The sequence below is a fragment of the Phyllostomus hastatus genome, unplaced genomic scaffold, assembly GCF_019186645.2.
Source record: "Phyllostomus hastatus isolate PE091 unplaced genomic scaffold, TTU_PhHast_1.1 phas_contig_277, whole genome shotgun sequence".
Taxonomy (NCBI): Eukaryota; Metazoa; Chordata; class Mammalia; order Chiroptera; family Phyllostomidae; genus Phyllostomus; species Phyllostomus hastatus.
In genome coordinates this window covers 145988-164540 of record NW_025333832.1, presented here as the reverse complement: position 1 = coordinate 164540, position 18553 = coordinate 145988, and the positions used below count along the sequence as shown (strand labels likewise).

Here is an 18553-nt window from a genome sequence, read left to right as displayed (position 1 = left end):
CTACCTGGATTAAGTCTGTGGGGAAGTCTGTGTGTTTTAGGGAGTCCAGTCCCTCTGCACCCAAGAATCCAGGCCCACAGGCCCCTTCCTCTCCAGGACTCCAGGTTGGGCCCCCAGCCTTCAACCCTCCAATCCCAGGCTTCTCATTCCCAGCAGCTGAGTGTGATGCTGCTCCAAGAGGGACAAACCTGCCCTGTCCCCGTTTGCAAGAGGCCAAACTAATTAAATACTTTTATTTACAAACAAAAACAAGCCGAGGGCAAGTGGGGTCAGGCCCTGCCCCTGTGGCCGTTGCAGTAGCAGTAGAAGGCAATGGTGGAGTGCAGGTCCAGAGGTCTCAAGAGACTGGTTTCTCCCCAACCCCCCAGTCCAGGGTCTCACCTCCCAGCCTCCCCCTTATCATCCTCAACTTAAGGCACAGCTGGCTATCTCCTACGGCCCAGGTAGGGAGGGGCCAGGGGCTCTCTGAAGGGTCCCCTCCCTCCTCCCCTCCTCCTGAAGCATATTCACAATACACTATGAGGCCGACACAGATGGAAACAGGAGGCCTTTAGTGTCGCCGCCCCTCACCCCCAACCCCCACATACTGGGTGGCCTGGCTCTGACCTGAGGCTCAGACCCCCGCGGCGGTGCCAGGCGGAGTGAGGATCTGGCGGATACGTTCCACACAAAGCGCAGCCGCCTGGCGCGTCTCCCGGCACAGGGACCCCAGGCTCAGGAAGCCGTGCGGCAGGTCCTCCACCACGCGCAGCGTCACAGGCTTGTTGAGGCTGCGCAGCCGCCGCGCGAACATGACCGAGTCGTCCAGTATGGGGTCCAGCGCGCACGCCTGCAGGACAGTGGGGGTGAGACACAGGGACAACGTGCAGAAAACAAGGGTGGGGTAAAACACGTGGAGAAAGGGGCAGACAGAAGAGGGAGACGGGGGCGCATTGGCGGGGGGTTATAGTATGAGTTTAATGGGGTTCCCTGTTCTCTGCCTGGCTTTTTCCTTCCCCCAGGACCCACTGTAGCTTCCCTTTCCCTGACTCTGCAAGCCCTGCAGCTGCCCCTCGGTCGCATGATGCTCAACAAGACTTCAAAAGAAAATGGCAGCCCTGAATCCCTTGCGTTCTCCCACTGCCAGGCATTCCTGGTGGCACACCTCTCTCCTGGGGGCCACCCTTTCCTGGGAGCTTTCTTCCCCAGGTGCATCTGCATCCCACCCACCCCTCTTTGCTGGTCCCTGCCTAGCACTTACCACAATGTGCACAGGTGGCAGGCCCTGCAGCATGCTGTCAGGTGCCAGTAGCGGTGACATGAAGGGGTTCTTGGCAATGGGTGACGAGTACAGGGGCATCCGTGTGGGGCCTTGGCTGGAGCGCCTTGGGTGGAAGCCCCGAGGGAAGGAGGCACCAATGCCCTGACCTCTGTCCTGGGTGCTCAGCTCATCCTGGGCCTCAGTCTCTTCTGGTGTATCGTCAGGCCGGAATAAGAAGTTGACATCTGAGGGTGTGGAGGGGCCAAGTGTCTCTGCTGACAGTGACAGCTCAGGGGTGCCTGATGTCTCGGAGCTGCCCTTGAGGCTCAGGTCATGCAGCTTCAGGTCCTTGAGGGGGTCCGTGCCCTGTGGGTCCCCAGGCTGGGCCAGAGCTGCCTCAGACACGCTGCGTCGAATTGGCTCTGTGAGAGGAGCAAGGTCAGGGGCTAGCTGGGCTGCAGGTCAGCCCCTCTGTGTCATGGGTGTGTGGGTGGCAGGGAAAGTCACAGGCCTCTAGAAGAGGGGCTGTGTCCTAGGGCTGTGGAGACCTGGTGTGTTCCCCCCAGACATCTCCTTGGGGACAGGTGGGAGCTCCACACGTTCAAGCTGCAACTCCAAGGGGCAGGTGGAAAGAGCCTCGTGGTCCTTGAGGTGACGCTGTGTTCTAATGGAGGTGTGTGTGTGTGTGTGTGTGGTGCCTGGGAAAGTTAAAAGCAGGTCACTTTACCTCTGGGAGTCTCTGTTTCCTCTTTTGCACAAAGGGGATAAAAATAGTCCTTACCTCATAGGAAGTGCTGACGATTCAGAGGGATAAGATATTGGATTAGGTCCAACTGTTCTATTACCAGGTCGGGCACCCTGTTCCAGCAGCCTCCTGGCCCAGCCTGAGACCCAGCCATCTTTTTACAGCTATTTGACACACAGAGTATGAGTGGATCAAAGTGGAGTAGGGAGCAGGCCCACAGGGTTTGCAAGGAGACTAAGAAGGGAGCAAAAAAGTGTTTTGGGGGCACATTAGATTCCCAGGGGTCCCACACCTGTAGCTACATAGACCTACTCCCAACATGGGCCTTATGTTCTTCAGTTTTTTCTCTTCCAGTTGAGTGACCAGGAAAGCAAGCACCCAACTGATGCTACAGATGTGCTCCGGCCCACATGGTGTGCCCACCTTGGCCTCAGCTCCACTAATTTTATCAGACCCACACTTTTTACCACTAGGGCCAAGATCCTCCATTTTTTTTTTCATTTATCATTATAAATCCATGAAGGCAAATGCAAGATATGCGAATAACTGCATTAAGTCTGTGAGCTGGGGGTCACTGGAACAGAACTGTTGACTAGAGTGACAGCATACAGCCAGTCAGGGAAGCTGGCATCCCCTAAGAGTACCTACTGTGTGCCAGGTATTGTGCTGGGTACTTGGCATGAATGGGTGCAAGCAGTCCTTATGACAACCTTATGAGGCGGGCACTCTCATTGTGTCCATTTCATAGAGGAGCAAAGCAAGGCTCATGGATGTCATTACTTCCTAGTAATGACTAGGTGGCTAGATGGCTGTGAGTGCAGGGGCTCTAGGGACTGCACCCATCACCTTTGTAAGCAAAGTCCCAGCGCTCACTGGTCTGTGTGCATACCATTCAAATTCCTTTTGTTTTTATGTGCATTTATTTGCATCCATTTGAATACTCTAAAACTTAATTTAAAACAAAACAACTAATTGGAATAATTTTCTGAGTACTCATATACTTTTGAACATGCCATTTCTGTTACTCAGAAAATACTGTTGATTTTCAAGAGAGTGAGAAGTAAGTTGAGTTGGTTGTAGTTTAAAATCCTTAAAACTAAAATGTTAAGGAAAAGTGGGGAAAATCCTGAATGGAAGTGGTTTTCGGCTGCCTGAAGGTCCTGCCACCTGCCCAAGGCTTGGAAACTTCCCAAGGTCCATCTGGTTTGCTGATCTCTTTGCCCCAGCCTTACAGGTTAGCTCCTGCAGCAGGGATATTACCCCTAAGTGCTGCTTAAAACTCTGGAACCCTGGCAGGGCAGCTCAGTTGGTCAGAGTGTTGTCCCAATACACCATGGTTGCAGGTTCAATCCCCAGTCATGGCACATAGGAGAATCAACCAATGAATGCATAAATAAGTGGAACGACAAATTGATGTTTCTTGCTCTAAAATCAATAAATTAAAATAAAAGTCTGGAAAGAATTTAAGAGGGCTGAACTCCCACCTGAGGACCCACCTGGGGCAGACCTTTGAGTTGTTTACTGGGGTGTCTTTCTGGAAAAGGCTGTTTGAAGAGTTAAATCCTATGGTCTCTGGGACTGAGATGACCTGGGGGGACCTGAAGTCCTTGAATTTTCAGGATGTGGACTGTCATGGAAAACCAAGGCTTTGTAGTAAGGACCAGGATTAGAAATGGGGCAGAACCAGGAATCCGGTGATGTCTGCTGCCCTGAGTGCCCCTGGGCACAGCCACCTTTCTGTGTCAGGACTTTGGTGTGCCAGGTTGTCCCCCCGGGCATCCTGGGTGGGTGTGTGGGGAGGGCTTCACTCACCTGCCATGGGCTCTGAGTTAGGGTGGGGCTTGTGCCTGCTCAGCTCCAGGAAGGAGTTGAGCCACGAGGAGGCTCCTAGGCGGAGGTCCCGGAGGAGCAGGGCTGTGTCCCGCCGAACCAGCCCCATCAAGCCCAGTGCCTTCTGGTCTGAGTCGGCGTGGTCCTCTGTCTCCCCACCTGTGGAGTGTGTGTTGGGGGGGGGTGTGCTAGGCTGGTCTCTTCTCTTTCTAGGCCCATTCTCAACACCCAGAGCCTCAGGTATCTATGCCCCTAAGGACCCAAGAATAGCTTATCGCTTCAGTAGGAGTCTTAGATTTCTCTCCTCAGCCCTTCTGTCTCAGACCCAGGACACTGGTCTCTACCCCTGTCCCTGTAGGCCCGAGGCACCCTGGCTCCCCAGGTCCCAGCTCTGAGGGTGTGGGCCTTACCAGCGTAGGCACTGACACACTTGGAAAGCACGCTGAGGGGCAGCAGGGGGTCCATGAGGCTCAGAAGGCGAGAGGGAGAGGCGGTGGGCTGCAGCATTGTGGCTGGGTAGGCTGCCATGATGCCGTCTGGCACCCGCACCCCATAGGCTGCGGCCCGAAGGGAGACAGTGAAGCACAGGTTCCCGCCGGCGCTGTCCCCTGCGAGGCATATCCGCTCACCCGTTGAGCCTGTTTTGGATGGGGGCTTGGTCACGCCTGGCAGGGAGGAAATCCAGCCCTGGGCTGGGAGCCCTGGGCTCTTAGAGGTGGGATGTGCAGGCCCCGACCCCATGGTCTAGCTAACCGCAAGTTTAGAGACTGGTAAACTGAAGCAGGGATTTGGACCCATTTGAAGGATAGTGGCCAGAGAACTGGACTGACTAAAGATATGGAGAGGCCCAGAGATCAGGAAGATCTGGGGAAGCTTGGGAGGCTGGAAGCAAGAAGGATGGACGAGAGTGCAAGGAGAGGAAGAGGCATTCAAGGCCAGGGAATGGAAGCCAGGGGCTCAGGCTGGCAAGGAACCATGGGCCCTGTGGCATGGGGCACAGTCCCACCCTGCTCTGTACCTCCCAAGATGTCAGAAGTGGAAGGTCAGAGGAGTTAGAACAATGGGCTGGAGACATCAGGGGGGAATAGGAGAAGGAAAGAAAAGGTCAAAGGAGACTAGGGGAGAGAGTGGGGGGGTAATGGTGTGTACAGGTTGGAGTCGGGGAGCAGGAGGCAGAGGAGGAAATGGTTGATGGAAGGCTGCTGGGTGGGGCAACTGGGAGAGAGTGCTCAGGCGAAGATGGAGGGGTGGGGTGGGGTGGAGGGAAGCCAGGTGGCAGAGGGCTGGGTGGTAGGAGACGGAAGGGGAGGCAGGGGGTGAAGATGAGACTTGAGAAACAAGGTGACTGGCTCCCCTGCAGTGAGGTCTGGGGGCTGAAGCAAGCTGGGGCAGGGACAGGGCTGGGCTCACCGAGGAGGGCACAGTGCTTGATGGCCCAGCAGTAGGCGTAGAAGCACTCCTCCAGTGCTCGGGGGAAGGGGGCCTCTGGGGCCAGGGAGTAGTCGATGGAGAGGATGGGGACACCCAGTTCCTGGGCCCAGGTCTTGAGGTAAGGCTCGTGGGACTTGGAGGTCTGGGCCACAAAGCCACCGCCGTGGAAGTGCACGACCAGGGATGGAGAACGGGGGGCCTGCTGGGGGCGTGACCGAAGCTCCAGGCTCCTAGGACCCTCAGACTTCACCAGGCTGCTGAGCTCCTCACTGTCCTGGGGGTGAGGGAGGAGGAGGGTGACACTGGGGCCGCCTGCTTGAGCCTTCCCCACGAAGGGTATGTGCTCGGAGACACTGGAGGGGGGCGGGTGTGAGCAGTGAGTCACGAAGGCGAAGGCACGGAGGGAAGAAGGGAGGGCATCTGGGAAAAGGTGGGTGCTGGGGAGGGGGCTGCCCTTGCCCCTTGCTCTGTACCTGTTCCTGGCTGAGGCAGGGGCCCTACCTGTCCTTCACGCAGGTCGTAAGAGATGAGCCTGATGAGGACTGGCCCAGGGCCCGTGTGGGCCGAGGGGGGTGCAATGGTGACCGTGAGTTTGGGGTCAGCAGTCAGTGGCATTTCAAAGGCCTCTGGTGGCAGGCTGAGCAAGCGGCTTACCCTCACGGTGGCTGATGCCATATTTGCTAGAGACTGGGGGGAGGGAACAGAAGGAGCGCTGGGGAGGGGCAGCGTAAGGCCCCAGTTTTTCCCTTACATACCGTCCCTGGGTCTGGAGCCCTGTGGAGACCTGATGTGGCCTGGGATGGGTCTCTGGGCTTCAGTGTCCCCAGGTTAGGCCCTCATCACGCGCCATGCTCACCGATAGCACCTCGATCTCAGTGATATTCCAAAAGGCTTTCCAGAAGTGCACGTCTAGGTTCTGAATGATCCGCTCAAACTCAGCCCCACGCAGCTCTGGGTCGATGGCAAAGCGACCACTGGTGAAGAGGGAGCTGGCGGTCACACCTGGGGGTCAGGAGGGTGTCAGGGAGCCCAGGCAGATCAGGCTGTGGGGTCAGGGACGGGGAGGAGGGATGGGAGGGCAGGGGTGGTGCAGGCAGGGCCCAGCTGGTTGGGGCTCACCGATGCCGGTTTCGTTGCGTTTGTAGTGTTCCCCAAAGGACACCAGCCCGATGGATATGGTCTGCAGGAATGGCCTGATGGCGGGCGTGAACTGTGGAGAGAGGCCTCTGTATCACCCACCACCCAGGAGAAGGACCAGGGGCATGCAGGGCGAGGGGCAGATATCAGGAGTGAGGGACAGGTATCGTCATTCAGCAGACATTTACTGAGCTACCTCTGTATGCCAGGCACTGCTCTAGGCACACACTATATAATGTCAAGTAATGAGTAATGCTTTGAAGAGACATTTGGTGGAGAGAACACAGAACGACTAGGGGTCAGGCTACTTAGAGGAGGGGGGCCTGAGGGACCCAAATGAAGTGAGGGAAGGCTGCTCTTTGCAGAGGGCACAGCAAGTACAAAGCTTTGAGGTGGGCCTGGCCGTGGATAAGCAACCAGGGGCCAATGTGGCTGGAGCAGAGGGCAGGGGAGGAGGAGCAGGGGTGAGGTCAGAGAAGCAAAGTGGGCTCACATAGGGCCTGAGGAATTCAGACTTATTCCAGATGGGGGGTGTGGAGCCACTGAAGGATTTTAAGCGGGGTGTAAAATGATGCAGGAATTTCCTAAACGTCAGTGAGGAACAGAGATAAGGCAAGAACAGCAATGGGGATCAGTTATAAGTCAATAGGGGGACACATGGGAGATGGTCAAAGATAGGGCCAGAGATCTTGAGGCAAAAAGACAGCCAAGGAGGGAGACAGCATCTGAGAGAGGAGCCACACAGCCCAGGAAAGACAGACAATGGGGAGATGAGATCAGAGGGGGAAAAAAGCCACAGGAGGTGGGCCGGGGCCAGCAGGGGTCTTCTGTTCATTTGGCAAATATGGGCCTAGGTCCTCCTGTGTGCTAGGCACTGGGCTGAGCCAGACCCAGACAGGAAAGGCCTCTGCTCTCTCGGGACTGCCATTTTATAGTGCCGGGGAGGGCGGGGGGGGGGGGGCGGGCGGGGAGCTGTCCTGCAACACAGCACAGCTGGGTCCCCAGAGTAGCTTTCAGGCATGGCCCCACCCTGGCCAGGGGTCCCAGTGGGCCAGAGAGCAGAGGGGTGCCTGGCCATTGTGGCTGATGCTGGCTCAGGTGTCCCCAGGATCTCTCTCCCGTGACTTGAAGGTCACAGCCAGGACACAGGAGCTGGCTGGCCCAGCTGGGCTGACCAGTATTTGTGGTTTCATCTTAGGTGAGGGGACATTCCCAGGGACACCCAAGCTGGGTCACTGAAGAGAGGCTGCCCTGCAGGGAAATGGGGGATGGTGGGGGGGGGTGGAGGCTGAGAGACTGTCAAGCACGACTATCACTGAGGTAGGGGGAGGTCCTGAGAGGTTCTGAAGGGGGCTGCAGGGCCAGACAGCCCCAAATACTCCTGGTGGGGTTTCCCGATATGGCTGGGCACTAGGGGATCTGGCACCAACCCCAGAGAGGGGCAATTTAGCCTCTGCTCTGAGCCTGGTCCCCCAAGGGCCACCCAATTTTGAGTCTCCAAACTACTTTCCTATGACTCTGAAGGCCTCTGGCTGCATCTGTCTAGGGCAGAGATGAGCTGTGTCTCCTCAAGGGTGATTGGGGGTAAGCAGAGGGTAGGAGGCCTGCAGTGGGCAGGAGTCAGGGCCCTTGTTCAGGGTGGAGTGGGGCTGAGACCAGGTTTTCCTCACTGTCACCAACTCAGATCCGCTCCTTGGCCCTCCCCTCAGCCTGAAGAGCCTGATTCTGCAGTTCCCTAGGTGAGTCACAAAGCCCAGGCAGAGTTGGGTCCAGCTGAGCAGCTCCAGGGACCCCTCCCCTTCAACCTCTGCTCCTACCTCCCAGGCCTCCAGTGGGGATGACTAAATGGGCCTTTGAGAATAATACTGTCCTCCTGGGGGTTCTTGTGTGATTTCAGGGGCCAGACAGGTAACATAAAAAGGTGAATGGGCCTTGGCTGGCATAGCTCAGTGGATTGATCGCAGGTTTGATTCCTAGTCAGGGCACATGCCTGGGTTGCAGGCCACGGCCCCCAGCAACCGCACATTGATGTTTCTTTCTTTATCTCTCTCCCTTCCCTCTCTCTAAAAAAAAAAATCTTAAAAACAAACAAACAAACAAACAAAAAAGAGTGAATGGACTCCTGAGCGTAGGACTATAGAGAGCAGTGGGGAGCCTGGTGTAAAATGCTATGTAAATTAAAGATTTCCTGCTCCCTGGTGGATCTGGCCTGGTGGGGGGCAGGGTCACATGTCTGAGGTCCCTGTGTAGCTCTATCTAAGCCCCAGACAACTTTCCCTTTCTGTATCTGCAGTTTTCTAAATCCATGACCCTTGTGGTTATTCTGCTAAACTATTGGACCAGGTTAGGGACCACCAGGTGCCTTCAGTGTGGGCTCAGGGCAGGGCAGGGGCTCACCTGAAAGCCCAGGCAGCGGCCATAGAAACAGCCCTTGTGCAGAGTGACATACTCGCGCAGGAAGTCGGTGGTGAGCTCCTCGTCACCCTCGAAGAAGAGGCCCCCTGGCCGGCTGGTGGCCAGCAGGCGCTGGGCGTAGTAGGCCAGAGCACGGAGCTGGGTGAGGGCGGCCAGGTAGGCCTCGAGTTCAGCCAGGTTGTGGCTGGTGCGGAAGAAGATGCTGCGGCGGTTGGAGGCCACGTAGCGTGATTTGTGCAGCAGATGTGCCAGGCAGCAGCGAGCTGTGTGCACCAGGCTGCGGTACCCGTTGGCCGGAGTCTCTGCATCCAGGTCAAAGAGGTGTGCCATGCCCAGCAGGCTGCCCAGGGCTGGCTCCAGCCCCAGCGCCTGCTCCCGAACACCCGCAAAGACGGCTGTCAGTCTCCGTGCTGTCTCCCCAGGGCCCTGGCTCGAGAAGAAGGCCATGTTGTCCTCTGCCAGAGTCACCAGCGACTGTGTCATCGTGCGTAAGTCCATGCTGTGCATGAGCCTCGAGGCTGCAAATAGGTGGAGAGGCTTATTAAGCAGGGCTGGATCATCCCTTGCTCAGCTGGGGCCCTGGTCTCTATCCCCTGCCCCTCTCAGACTGAGGCATCAGAATCTGGTCTCTTCCTTTAGACCCAATGGTGGAGGCTAGAGCCTCATCCCCTTTTCCTTAGGAGTTCAAGTACCCATGAGTTCAGGTACCCAGATCCTTTCTTCCTCCTCAGGAGCCCAGAGTTCAAACCCTCAGCCCATTCTCCCCAGGTGTCCCTGCTCTCCCCTATTGGTTCCCTCACTCCAGCATCTCCTATACCCAGGAGTCTTCCTGTTCTCCTGTCTTTCAGGGACCCGAAAGTCCATTTACTGTCCTGGGCCCAGGACTCCTTCTAGGTTCTGAGGAGTCTGGATTCCAGTTGGTCCCCCCTGTTAGGACCCAGGAGTCCAGGCCTCCATCCCACCTCCTTCTCAGGCCCCAGGCATTGCCCATAGGCCCTTCCCCTCCAACAATATTTGGGAGCGTTCATCCCTCAGCCCACCACTCCCATCCACCTGGTGGTGTCGCAGGACCCTGGTCCCAAGCCCAGTTCTCTTCCTGAACCAGGAGTTCATCACTCTAGCCTTACTTAAAACTGAAGAGTCACTCTTGCTCCTTCCTGGCCCCTCAAGTCTGGCTGTGGAACCCCCTCCAAATTCCAGCTCCCATCCTGTTCTGAGTAGTCCCAAAACGGTCTCACTCTTCTCCCAGGTGGGTCTCCCGGCCTTCCGGCTTGTCCACTTGGCTTAGATTGCACAGGCCAGGTCTGCTCTCTGGCCTGGAATAGCAGTACTCGTTCATAATCATCGCTGCCTCTGACCTTGAGCTCACTCTGTGCCAGACCATGTTGAGAGCTTTCTGTGCATTTGTTCATTTGTCCTTGATAACTCTCTGAGACCCAGACAGACTGCCTTGGTTCATGCTTCAGCTATTAGTGGTAGCATCCCATTTTACAGGAGAAACTGAGGCACAGAGGTGTTAAGGAAGGAGCTGAAGGCTGCATTAAAAGCGGTAGAGTAGATTTCAAACCCAGGTCCAGAGTCCTGTCTCTCTCCCAGGGCTCTGGAGCCTGGGCCTCTAGCTCTGACCCTCGGAAACTGGATTCCCCACATTAAGGGTCCCCCCTTGCCCTTTGCTCAAGAGACTTTTCCCTCCTGCAGCCCACTCAGCACCTTGTCTGGCTCCTGGGTTGTTGGTCCCCTGCTCCCCTAGAGCATAACCCCTCCTTTCTAGGCCCTGGGGTTTGGCAGTGGCCATTCCTGTCTCTCAGGGCCATTCCTATTTCTTAGCTGCTGGGCACTCACCCCTCCAGGCCTCTTCAGAGTCCTCCCCAGGCTAGGACTGCTGGACAGTGGGACTGTGGCTTGTGCCAGTAGCAGCCTGGGGCAATAAACCCGGGGAGGGGCCTAGCCTGCTCAGGGTGTGGCCACTGATCCACCTCCCTCCTACCCACAAGGGACAGTGAGAACCACGTGCTGTAAACAGAGCTGGAGCCCAATTCCCTGCCCCCCTGCCTGCGCCCAGCCCCAGTTCAATTCTGCTTTAGAACCCCAGGCCCCCAGCTCCTTCTCCCTCAGACCCAGGAGTCTTAGCCCCAGTTCTGAACAAACTGTCCCCTCTCACCCAGCCAGGCTGCTCTCCCTCTCTCCGGCGTGGATTCAAGGAGCAAGGGTCCCGTGATCTCTGCTCCCGCTGCCTGCCACCCCCCCTCCCCCGCCCCAGGCTGTCCCTGGCACAGTTGGCTCCAGCTGTTAGGGAAAGAAAGAGGGTAGCTAGCCCTGCCTGTCCCTCCTGGGAGGACAAAAGCAGATTAAGGGCAGTGCCAAGCTCAGCTAGGGGCCTGAGTCACAGGCCTACCTACCGTGTGGTGTTCTCACACTGGGTATCCTGTACCTGCCGCTTACCCTTCACATCCCATCCTGCTGTGACTGTTCTTTCCTCCTCACATACAGGGAAAGCAGGGCTGAGAGACACTTCACCTATGTTAATCCACATGCTTCTTACCTGGCCAGCTCTTTCTTGCCCTTCAGTCCTCAGCTTGTCTCCTTGAGAAGGCAGTCCCTAACTGCTCATCTCTGTAGGAGGTTTGCCCCAGCACTATTTTCTGCCATCATGCTTAAGTTGTTCTTTCTAGAATTTTACACATTTGTGATTACACATTTGTTTGTTTACATGTTTATTATTTGTTTCCCCCTGGGGGCAGAACCAGGCTTCATAGAGCCATGAAGCTTATTAGAACATGAAACTTATGTGTGGATGTGGGGCTATTTAGGAAAAACAATACAAAATCACAAATACAAAATTAGGTGCAGGGCCTTGCAAGGGACCAGTGCAAATGAGAGGCCCTGAGGCCTCAGTGTCATTTGCTTGGCCGAGGGTGAGTCCCCCTGTTTCTCCCCCTGAAATGCCATTCTCCTGAGGGCAGACCCATCAGTGGGCCTAGCACATAGTAGGTCCTCAGCGGATACTTGAAGGAAGGAAAGCCTGAAGAGTCATAGTGAGGGACAGAAGGGGATGCACGGGAGCTCAGGAGAGGACCACCCCTCCCCAGGGCAGACAAGGTGGACAGAGGCCTCTGGAGGGAGCTCTAAGCTTGGTGGCTGTGACAGTGGAACACCAGCCCAAGCTACTCACCCGGTGATCCTGGATCAGCCTGGTTTCCTCATGGAAAATGCACTAGGCCATCCTGTCTGCCCCCTGGGCGGTGTTTTCTATAGCTGTCTGCTCAGTGGTTCTCATGCGGCCTCACCAATGTGTATGCTGGGTTATTTTCTTCTGTGGCACGTATTGCTGTCTAACATACCATAGATGGACTATTTATGTCTTTGCTCTTTGTCTCCCTCATTAATTTATAGGCTCCCTGATGGCAGGGACTTTGTTTTATTGCTGTTCCTGAACCCCTTGCACAGTGCCTGGCGCACAGCCAGCATGTGGTATTTGTTGCCTAATAGACTGTGGTTTCCTACTTTATAAAGCCATTGTTATTTACTTCCCATCTAGGCAGTAGGGCTCTTTATTGAGGAGGACAGAAGAGACCTGGACAGAACAAGTAACTTGCACAAAGCAGTGGGGAAGAGGCTGGATAACAGGCCCTCATGACTCCGAGGGCCCTGCCCTTCGCCCTGGTCTAGGTGGCTCCCTGGGGGCTAGGCCGGCTGGAGCTGGCAGGAAGGGATGCTGAGATTGCCAGAAACTTGTCAAAAATCCCAGGCAGAGGGCACTGGGGCACAGGCAGGCCCACCAGGGCCATGGGCAGGGACTGGGGCAGAGGTAGGGCTGAGGGGTCCTGCAGTCCGGGCACTAGCCCTTTGCCCCACAGAGCACTGGCATCTGACTCAGGCCTGGACTTTGGCCCCTGGCGATGGAGCAGGGCAATGTGGAAGGAAGTAGGGGGAAGATGAAGGAAGGGCGAGGTCTGGGGCCTGAGAGGGGTAAGGGCTTCTGAAGGGGAATGCCGGGGTACAAGTGCAGGAGGGGACCGGTGAGTGTAGCCTGTTCTCTGAGTGTTCCTACAGAAGAGCCAACAGCGCTCTGAGGTCCGATGGTAGTGTGCTGGGTACTGATCTCTTTATGTGCTCTCTGTGAAGTAACTCATTTCATCTTCCCCAGGATGCATGAGGTGGGGACTATTACCACCCTTTTGGAAGATGAGAAAACAGACCCAGACAGGTGACATGCTGCCCAGGGTCACAGAACCAGCAAGGATGGCATATCTGGGTGTTGCTCTTCCATCAGGTCTCAGCTGTGTGCTCTCTTGGTTGTCAGGTGTGAGTGTGTCTGAGGCTCACATGCATGTATGGACACACTCAGGTTTGGGTCATGGTCAGTGTTTGACCCAGCCTGTGTGTGTGTGGGGGGGTATGTTGACATTTTTTCTTCATCTGTGCATTTTTCTGTTTCTTGGTATATCTGAAGGCATGTTTTTATGCATGTGCCATGGCCTGTGTGTGTGTGCTTCTCAGCCTGTGAGTGTATCTGCCTCTGTCTGTCTTGGCCTGTGAGGTTCTGTGGGCATGTGTTTGTGTGAGTATAAATGCATGTACTGAGATTTGTGCATATCCTGGTATGTGTACGTGTGGCATAAGTATGCATGTCTCCTCATTTGCTCAAGCCAGAAACCAGGGTATCATCCCACCCACCTCCTATCCCCATCCAGCCCATCATGAAGCCCTGTCTACCCTGCCCCTAGAAACCTCTAGAACCTGATCTTCCCCACCCCCACTGCTCCCTTATCTGGATGATTGTAACAGCTTTTTAGTGTCTCTGATTTTGTCCTTTTCAGTCTGTTTTACACAGCAGCCCCAGGATCCTTCTAAAACATAAATCTGGCCACACACTCCCAGCCTTTCAACAGCACCAACCTTGTTCTCAGCATAAAGCCCCACATCCTAGCCATGGCCTCCTAAACCAGGAACCATCTGGGCCCCTGCCCACCCAGCCTTCTTTCTCTCTCCCCTTCCTTGATGAACTCCTGCTGTGCTGTAATGTGCTACTTCCTTGGGCCTCAAGGTCTCTGCTCATTCTGTCCCCTTGGCCCTCCCTGACCCTTTGCTGAGCAGTCAACACTTGCTTATCCTTGGGCCCAATGTTACCTCCTAGGAAAGCCTCCCACTTATGTTTTCTCAGGGATTTCCCTCTTGTATTCATCACAGTTTATAATTGTGCGAGAGCCTAGGCCTGGCACAAATAAGTGTTCAGTGAATGTCTGCCGAACAAATTTGTGCACACAGCAGTTTTGAGCTCACACACTCCCTGCCCTCAGGAGGCTGGAGATGGCCATTTCTCTGCCCTCACTAGCCAAAAAGGAAGCCCAGGTGACCTTGCTCCCTCAGGGCCTCAGTGTCATGAACTGGGAAATAAGGTGATCATGATGACACTAGCGTCATTGGATTACCGGCAAGATTGAAATGGATGACAAGGACTGCACCAGCAAGCCTGGATGCCCTTGGGGCAGGGGCGGGGTCTGACTCACCCAGCTGAGACCTGGCACCAGAACAAATGAGGCAGATCTTAGAGCTTGGGGGAATGAGCCTGTGTGAGAAGGTGGGCCAATGGATTTGTGAAGACTGGCTCAGCCCTGTGCAGGAAGCCCTGCCCATGAGGATTCTGACTCCTCATGACAATCCTAAGTGAGCATGTTGTCATGTTCACTTTATTGTCCCAGTGTTACAGTTCATGCATTCCTTTACTTGTTAATTCAATAAATATTTGAGTGCCTATGTGCTTGACATAGCAGGCTCTGGAAATATGGGGTAAACAAGGCTGATACAGCCCCACTCTTAGGGAGCTTGCTGTCTCATGAGGGGTGACCTCCACTCCTTCTGAGAGTTTGCTGTGTGCCAGCACCAAACACACTGCATTCCCTCAAACCTCACAACAGTCCCAGGAGTCAGGCACTCTAATCATGTCCATTTTATAGCTCAAAAAGCTGAGGCAGGGGAGGAAGCCTGTTGCCCATAGCCTGAGGAACCAGGTCTCCAATGCCCATGTACTTAACCACGTGTGTATTGCCTCTGGGCACTCTGTTGGCTTGTGATGCAGTCTCGCTGTGTGACAGTGAATGCACGTGGGCACCGGTCTGAGCCTATCTGACCCTGCATGTGCATCACAGCCAGTTCCAGTTCTGTCCTTGACAGGGATGTACAGTGCAGCCTGTGGCAGGGAGAACAATTGAGTTTGGAGTTGCTGGGGCTTAGGAGCTATGTCAGTTTCTTTTCTGCACAGGAACTTCCCACAAGTCCTCACTTGGGTTGACAAATACTCAAAACTGAGCAAGGGCTTAATGCCAGCCCCTGCCTGAGGCTTGCAGCATCTCCGCTGGACTGCCAGTCCCTTCTCCTGAGGGAGGGGTGGTGAGGGAAGCCAACCCAGGAACCCCCTACTTCTAGAAGGAGTGGGGGTCAGGAAGTTAGGCCCAGGGGAGTGGGGCTGAAGCACGTGGACTGACAGGGATGAATGGACTGAATGAAGGATGGGAGCACTGATCTCTTTTGAGCTGTAATGGCCCCCTGGCTTTCCCCACCTTGGAGCACCCCTTCCTCCTACCTTTCTCTGACTCACCTCTAAACTTCCTCTTTGGACAACAGCTTATAAACCTCTTCCTTACTATCCTCTCAAGAGTGCCTGTGACGGGAAAAGTGGTGCTTCAACCATTTCCCAGGTGGGAAGCAATGAGAGCAGGCTCTGCTTAAGGTCACACAGCGAGTAGGGAGCCAGAGCGGCAACGCTGGTCCAGAAGACTCGCATTCTGGACTCTTTTCCCAAGACAGTAGTAGGGCGTCCGGTAGTCTCTAGGCTGGGGGGAAATTCCGCTCTCACATCATCCCTGCATCCCCCCGCAGGGCGGCAATGGGCCAATCCACGGACTCCCCTACTTCTCGAGGTGGTGGGTGGGTCCACTTAGTCCCCCGGTTCCTCTCAGGATGTCTGAGGTTCCTTCCGGGCTGTTGCCCACCCCCATGTGCTCACCTTTGGCCTTGACTTTTCGCCACCGCCGGCGGCTACGGCACTTGGATCCCTCTTTGTCCTCCTTCGAGGCTGGGGCCCCAGAGGCCCCGGCGGGCCCGGTTTCCCCCGCTGATTCCATCAATTCTCCTCAGTTCCCAGCGCGGGAACCAATTGCAGCCTTCATGCTCCGCGGGGAGGGCTAATCTTGTTTACACAACACCGGGCGCCTATACCCAATCAGGGGGTTGCTCCACTCTGGGTCCCACCCCTTGGATAATCTGAACCTCACTCCACCGCCCGGTCCCGCCCTCAACCGCCAAGGCCTAAGGTTGGCTCTGTCCCTTCCACGCCGAAGGACCCAAGACAGACAAAAATGCAGCCCTGGAGGCAGTGAAGAGCGTCCATCCATCAGGCAGGACTAGTGGGGAATCCCACGGTGGCCATCCTGGCTCGGAAGCCTTGATTTGATCACTTGTTGGTTCTCAGCCTTGTTTTCCCACTCACCTTCCCACGTAGGAATCCCCTAGAACGCCAACCTGCCCGCCCGCTGGAGGGGAGACCGGGGCGCCGCTGAGCCTCTGCCTGGGGGGCAGGGGAGCCGGCCAGGTTCTTAGGCAATTCAAAGCCGGGGCGGGGCGCCAGCACCGGAGGCGTGGCTCTGCCTGCCAGTCGTTGGAGGAGGAAGCCCAGGTTTCTCCATTCTCCGCACCTCTCTCCACCTCCTAGTTCTCTTTAGTGCCCTGTTTCTCGCCGTTCTTTTTTCTGCCTTGTCTGCCCCGGAGAATGAGGGGAGGGGCAAGGAGAATACTCGGCGCCTGCGTACTAGCCCCGCGTCGCCGGCCCGCCGGAGGGGAGGAGCGGTGGCGGAAGCAGTGTATTGAGCCTGGGAAAAGGCGGGAAACAGAGGGAGCTCGAGGCTCCCGCATGGACACAGCGGCCACACGGGCTCTTTAAGAAAGGCTTCCTGGTCTCCCCCTTAGTTTGGGGAGGGCGTCCCTTGATACAGTTTCTGGTGGCTAGAGAAATAACTCATCCTCAGCACTGGGAAAAGACCTGGAACCCTCTCTTTCCATCCTGCCCCTCCTTCCCACCCTCCCAAGGCCTACAAGCAGCCTTAGCACCAAGGGGCACTAATTCCCTCTTCTCAGCCCTGAGAGACAGGTCAGCCCTTCCGGGAGGGCGGGGCCTCTGGGCTGGGCTGCCATTGTGGCCCCTTGGATTCCAGAGTGGGGCTGCATGTTTTTCACCCTCCCACCACTTCAACAAGGAACCTTTCATTGTAGGGAGAACACTTGACGCCCATTTGCAGCCTAGAGAAGGGGGATGGGAGCTGGAGCCCACACCCCAGGGCACTGCTTCCTGCTTCGGAGGAGGGGAGGAAGGGATGGCTGGCAGCCCTTTCACCCTCCGCTCCTGCCACCCCAGCCCTCCCTTCCTCTAGCTCCTATCTTGCTTGGGGACTTTGGTGGATCCCACGGCCCCTCTTGTAGCACACAGGCCTCTGAAGGCCTGGCTGGACTGGGACTTCCTTGAGGGGACAGCCTGGGGAGGGGAGCAAGTGTTATGCCACTGAGGACTGACCCGGAGAGCCTCAAGGACTGCGAAGGCACAGATTTCGGCCTAGTTGGGATGGAATCACCTCAAGGGTAAGGGGCCATGTTCAGCCTGTGTCTCCCGTGTACACCGCAGTGTGTGCCCTGGAACTGTGCTCAGTGGGTTTGGGGAGGGATGGATGAATAGTAAGTGGCAGGGAGGCGGGTTCCTCTGTGTTCTGGCCCTGACTCAGAATCCTTTCCCACTTTGATTTATCCCAAATCCTTCGAAGGGAGGCAGCCTGGTGCCTGTGAAGAAGTCAGACCTTGGCTTTGGATCCAGGACTGGCCACCCCCTACTGCCCCCCTCCTGTCAGATCCTTCAGATCTCAAGGCCTCGGTTTTCTCATCTATCAAATAGGGCTGTTGATCCTCATTTAGCAGGACTGCTGAGAGATCACCTGAGCTAACCTGACATATTTGTATCTCTCAATACTTAATAACTGTCCCTGGGAGACTCCTGTGCCTTCAGGCTCAACTCACCTGTGTCCCAGTAGTCTCTGGTTTTTCCTTGGGTTGATGTCCCAGCACTTCCTGACATCACTTCATAACCAGGTTTCCCCTCGAAGTCCAGCTTCGTTCCCTGGGTCACTGTTCCACCCCTCATGGCTGGTGAATCGGTCTCATATGGACACCCCAAATCTGATTCTGAGTCAACATCTGTGACCCACTTAAGAAATGTCTTCCAATCTGAGACTGGTTGCTGTAGGGATAGTCTGTGAAGTTTTGATAGAAACCCATACCCAATCGAAGATCCCTGCTGGGATTTGGCTGTAGCTGTTTCCTGGGCTATAGGGTCTGACTGTCCTGGTTTCTCTTGGGACAAAGATTCAGTTTGGGCCAGAGGTGTTGATCCAGCTTCTTTCTGAGCTAGAGGTGGCTCTACTGGGCCAGGTGCTGGCCAGGCTACATGTCCCTCTCCCAATTCTGACTCCTGTTCAGTTCTAGATTCTTTTTCTGGCCCAGCTCTCTGCTGTGAGGCAGCTTCCTGTTGAGTGAAGGACACCCTTTGGATGGGAAGCGATTGCTGTGGTGCAGGCTCCTGTGGGGCCAGAAGTTCCTGCTGTGAAGCAGATTTTTGTTGGGCTCTAGTTTCCTGCTGGGATTCAGCTTCATGTTGGGCAAGGGGCTCCTGCTGAGTGAGGGGTCTTTGCTGGGAAGCAGCCTCCTGTTGGGTA

General features: G+C 55.8%; 1 protein-coding gene across 3 annotated transcripts; it reads right to left on the bottom strand.

Moving 5' to 3' along the window:
• Nucleotides 1–219: 219 nt before the first annotated feature.
• Nucleotides 220–16566, bottom strand: LIPE (lipase E, hormone sensitive type). 3 transcript variants are annotated; one of them, XM_045838222.1, is made up of 10 exons: nt 16288–16566; nt 8781–9316; nt 6366–6456; nt 6103–6248; nt 5748–5933; nt 5226–5520; nt 4226–4453; nt 3798–3974; nt 1241–1662; nt 220–829 (listed from the first exon to the last, which is right to left on the bottom strand). In XM_045838222.1, the coding sequence occupies exons 2-10, from the start codon at nt 9303–9305 to the stop codon at nt 614–616; spliced, it is 2286 nt and encodes a 761-aa protein (XP_045694178.1). In that variant the 5' UTR covers nt 9306–9316; nt 16288–16566; the 3' UTR covers nt 220–613. The 3 variants fall into 3 exon arrangements, with proteins under 3 accessions (XP_045694178.1, XP_045694176.1, XP_045694177.1); XM_045838220.1 differs by lacking the exon at nt 16288–16566 and adding an exon at nt 15805–16280; XM_045838221.1 differs by lacking the exon at nt 16288–16566 and adding an exon at nt 10641–10790.
• Nucleotides 16567–18553: the final 1987 nt, after the last annotated feature.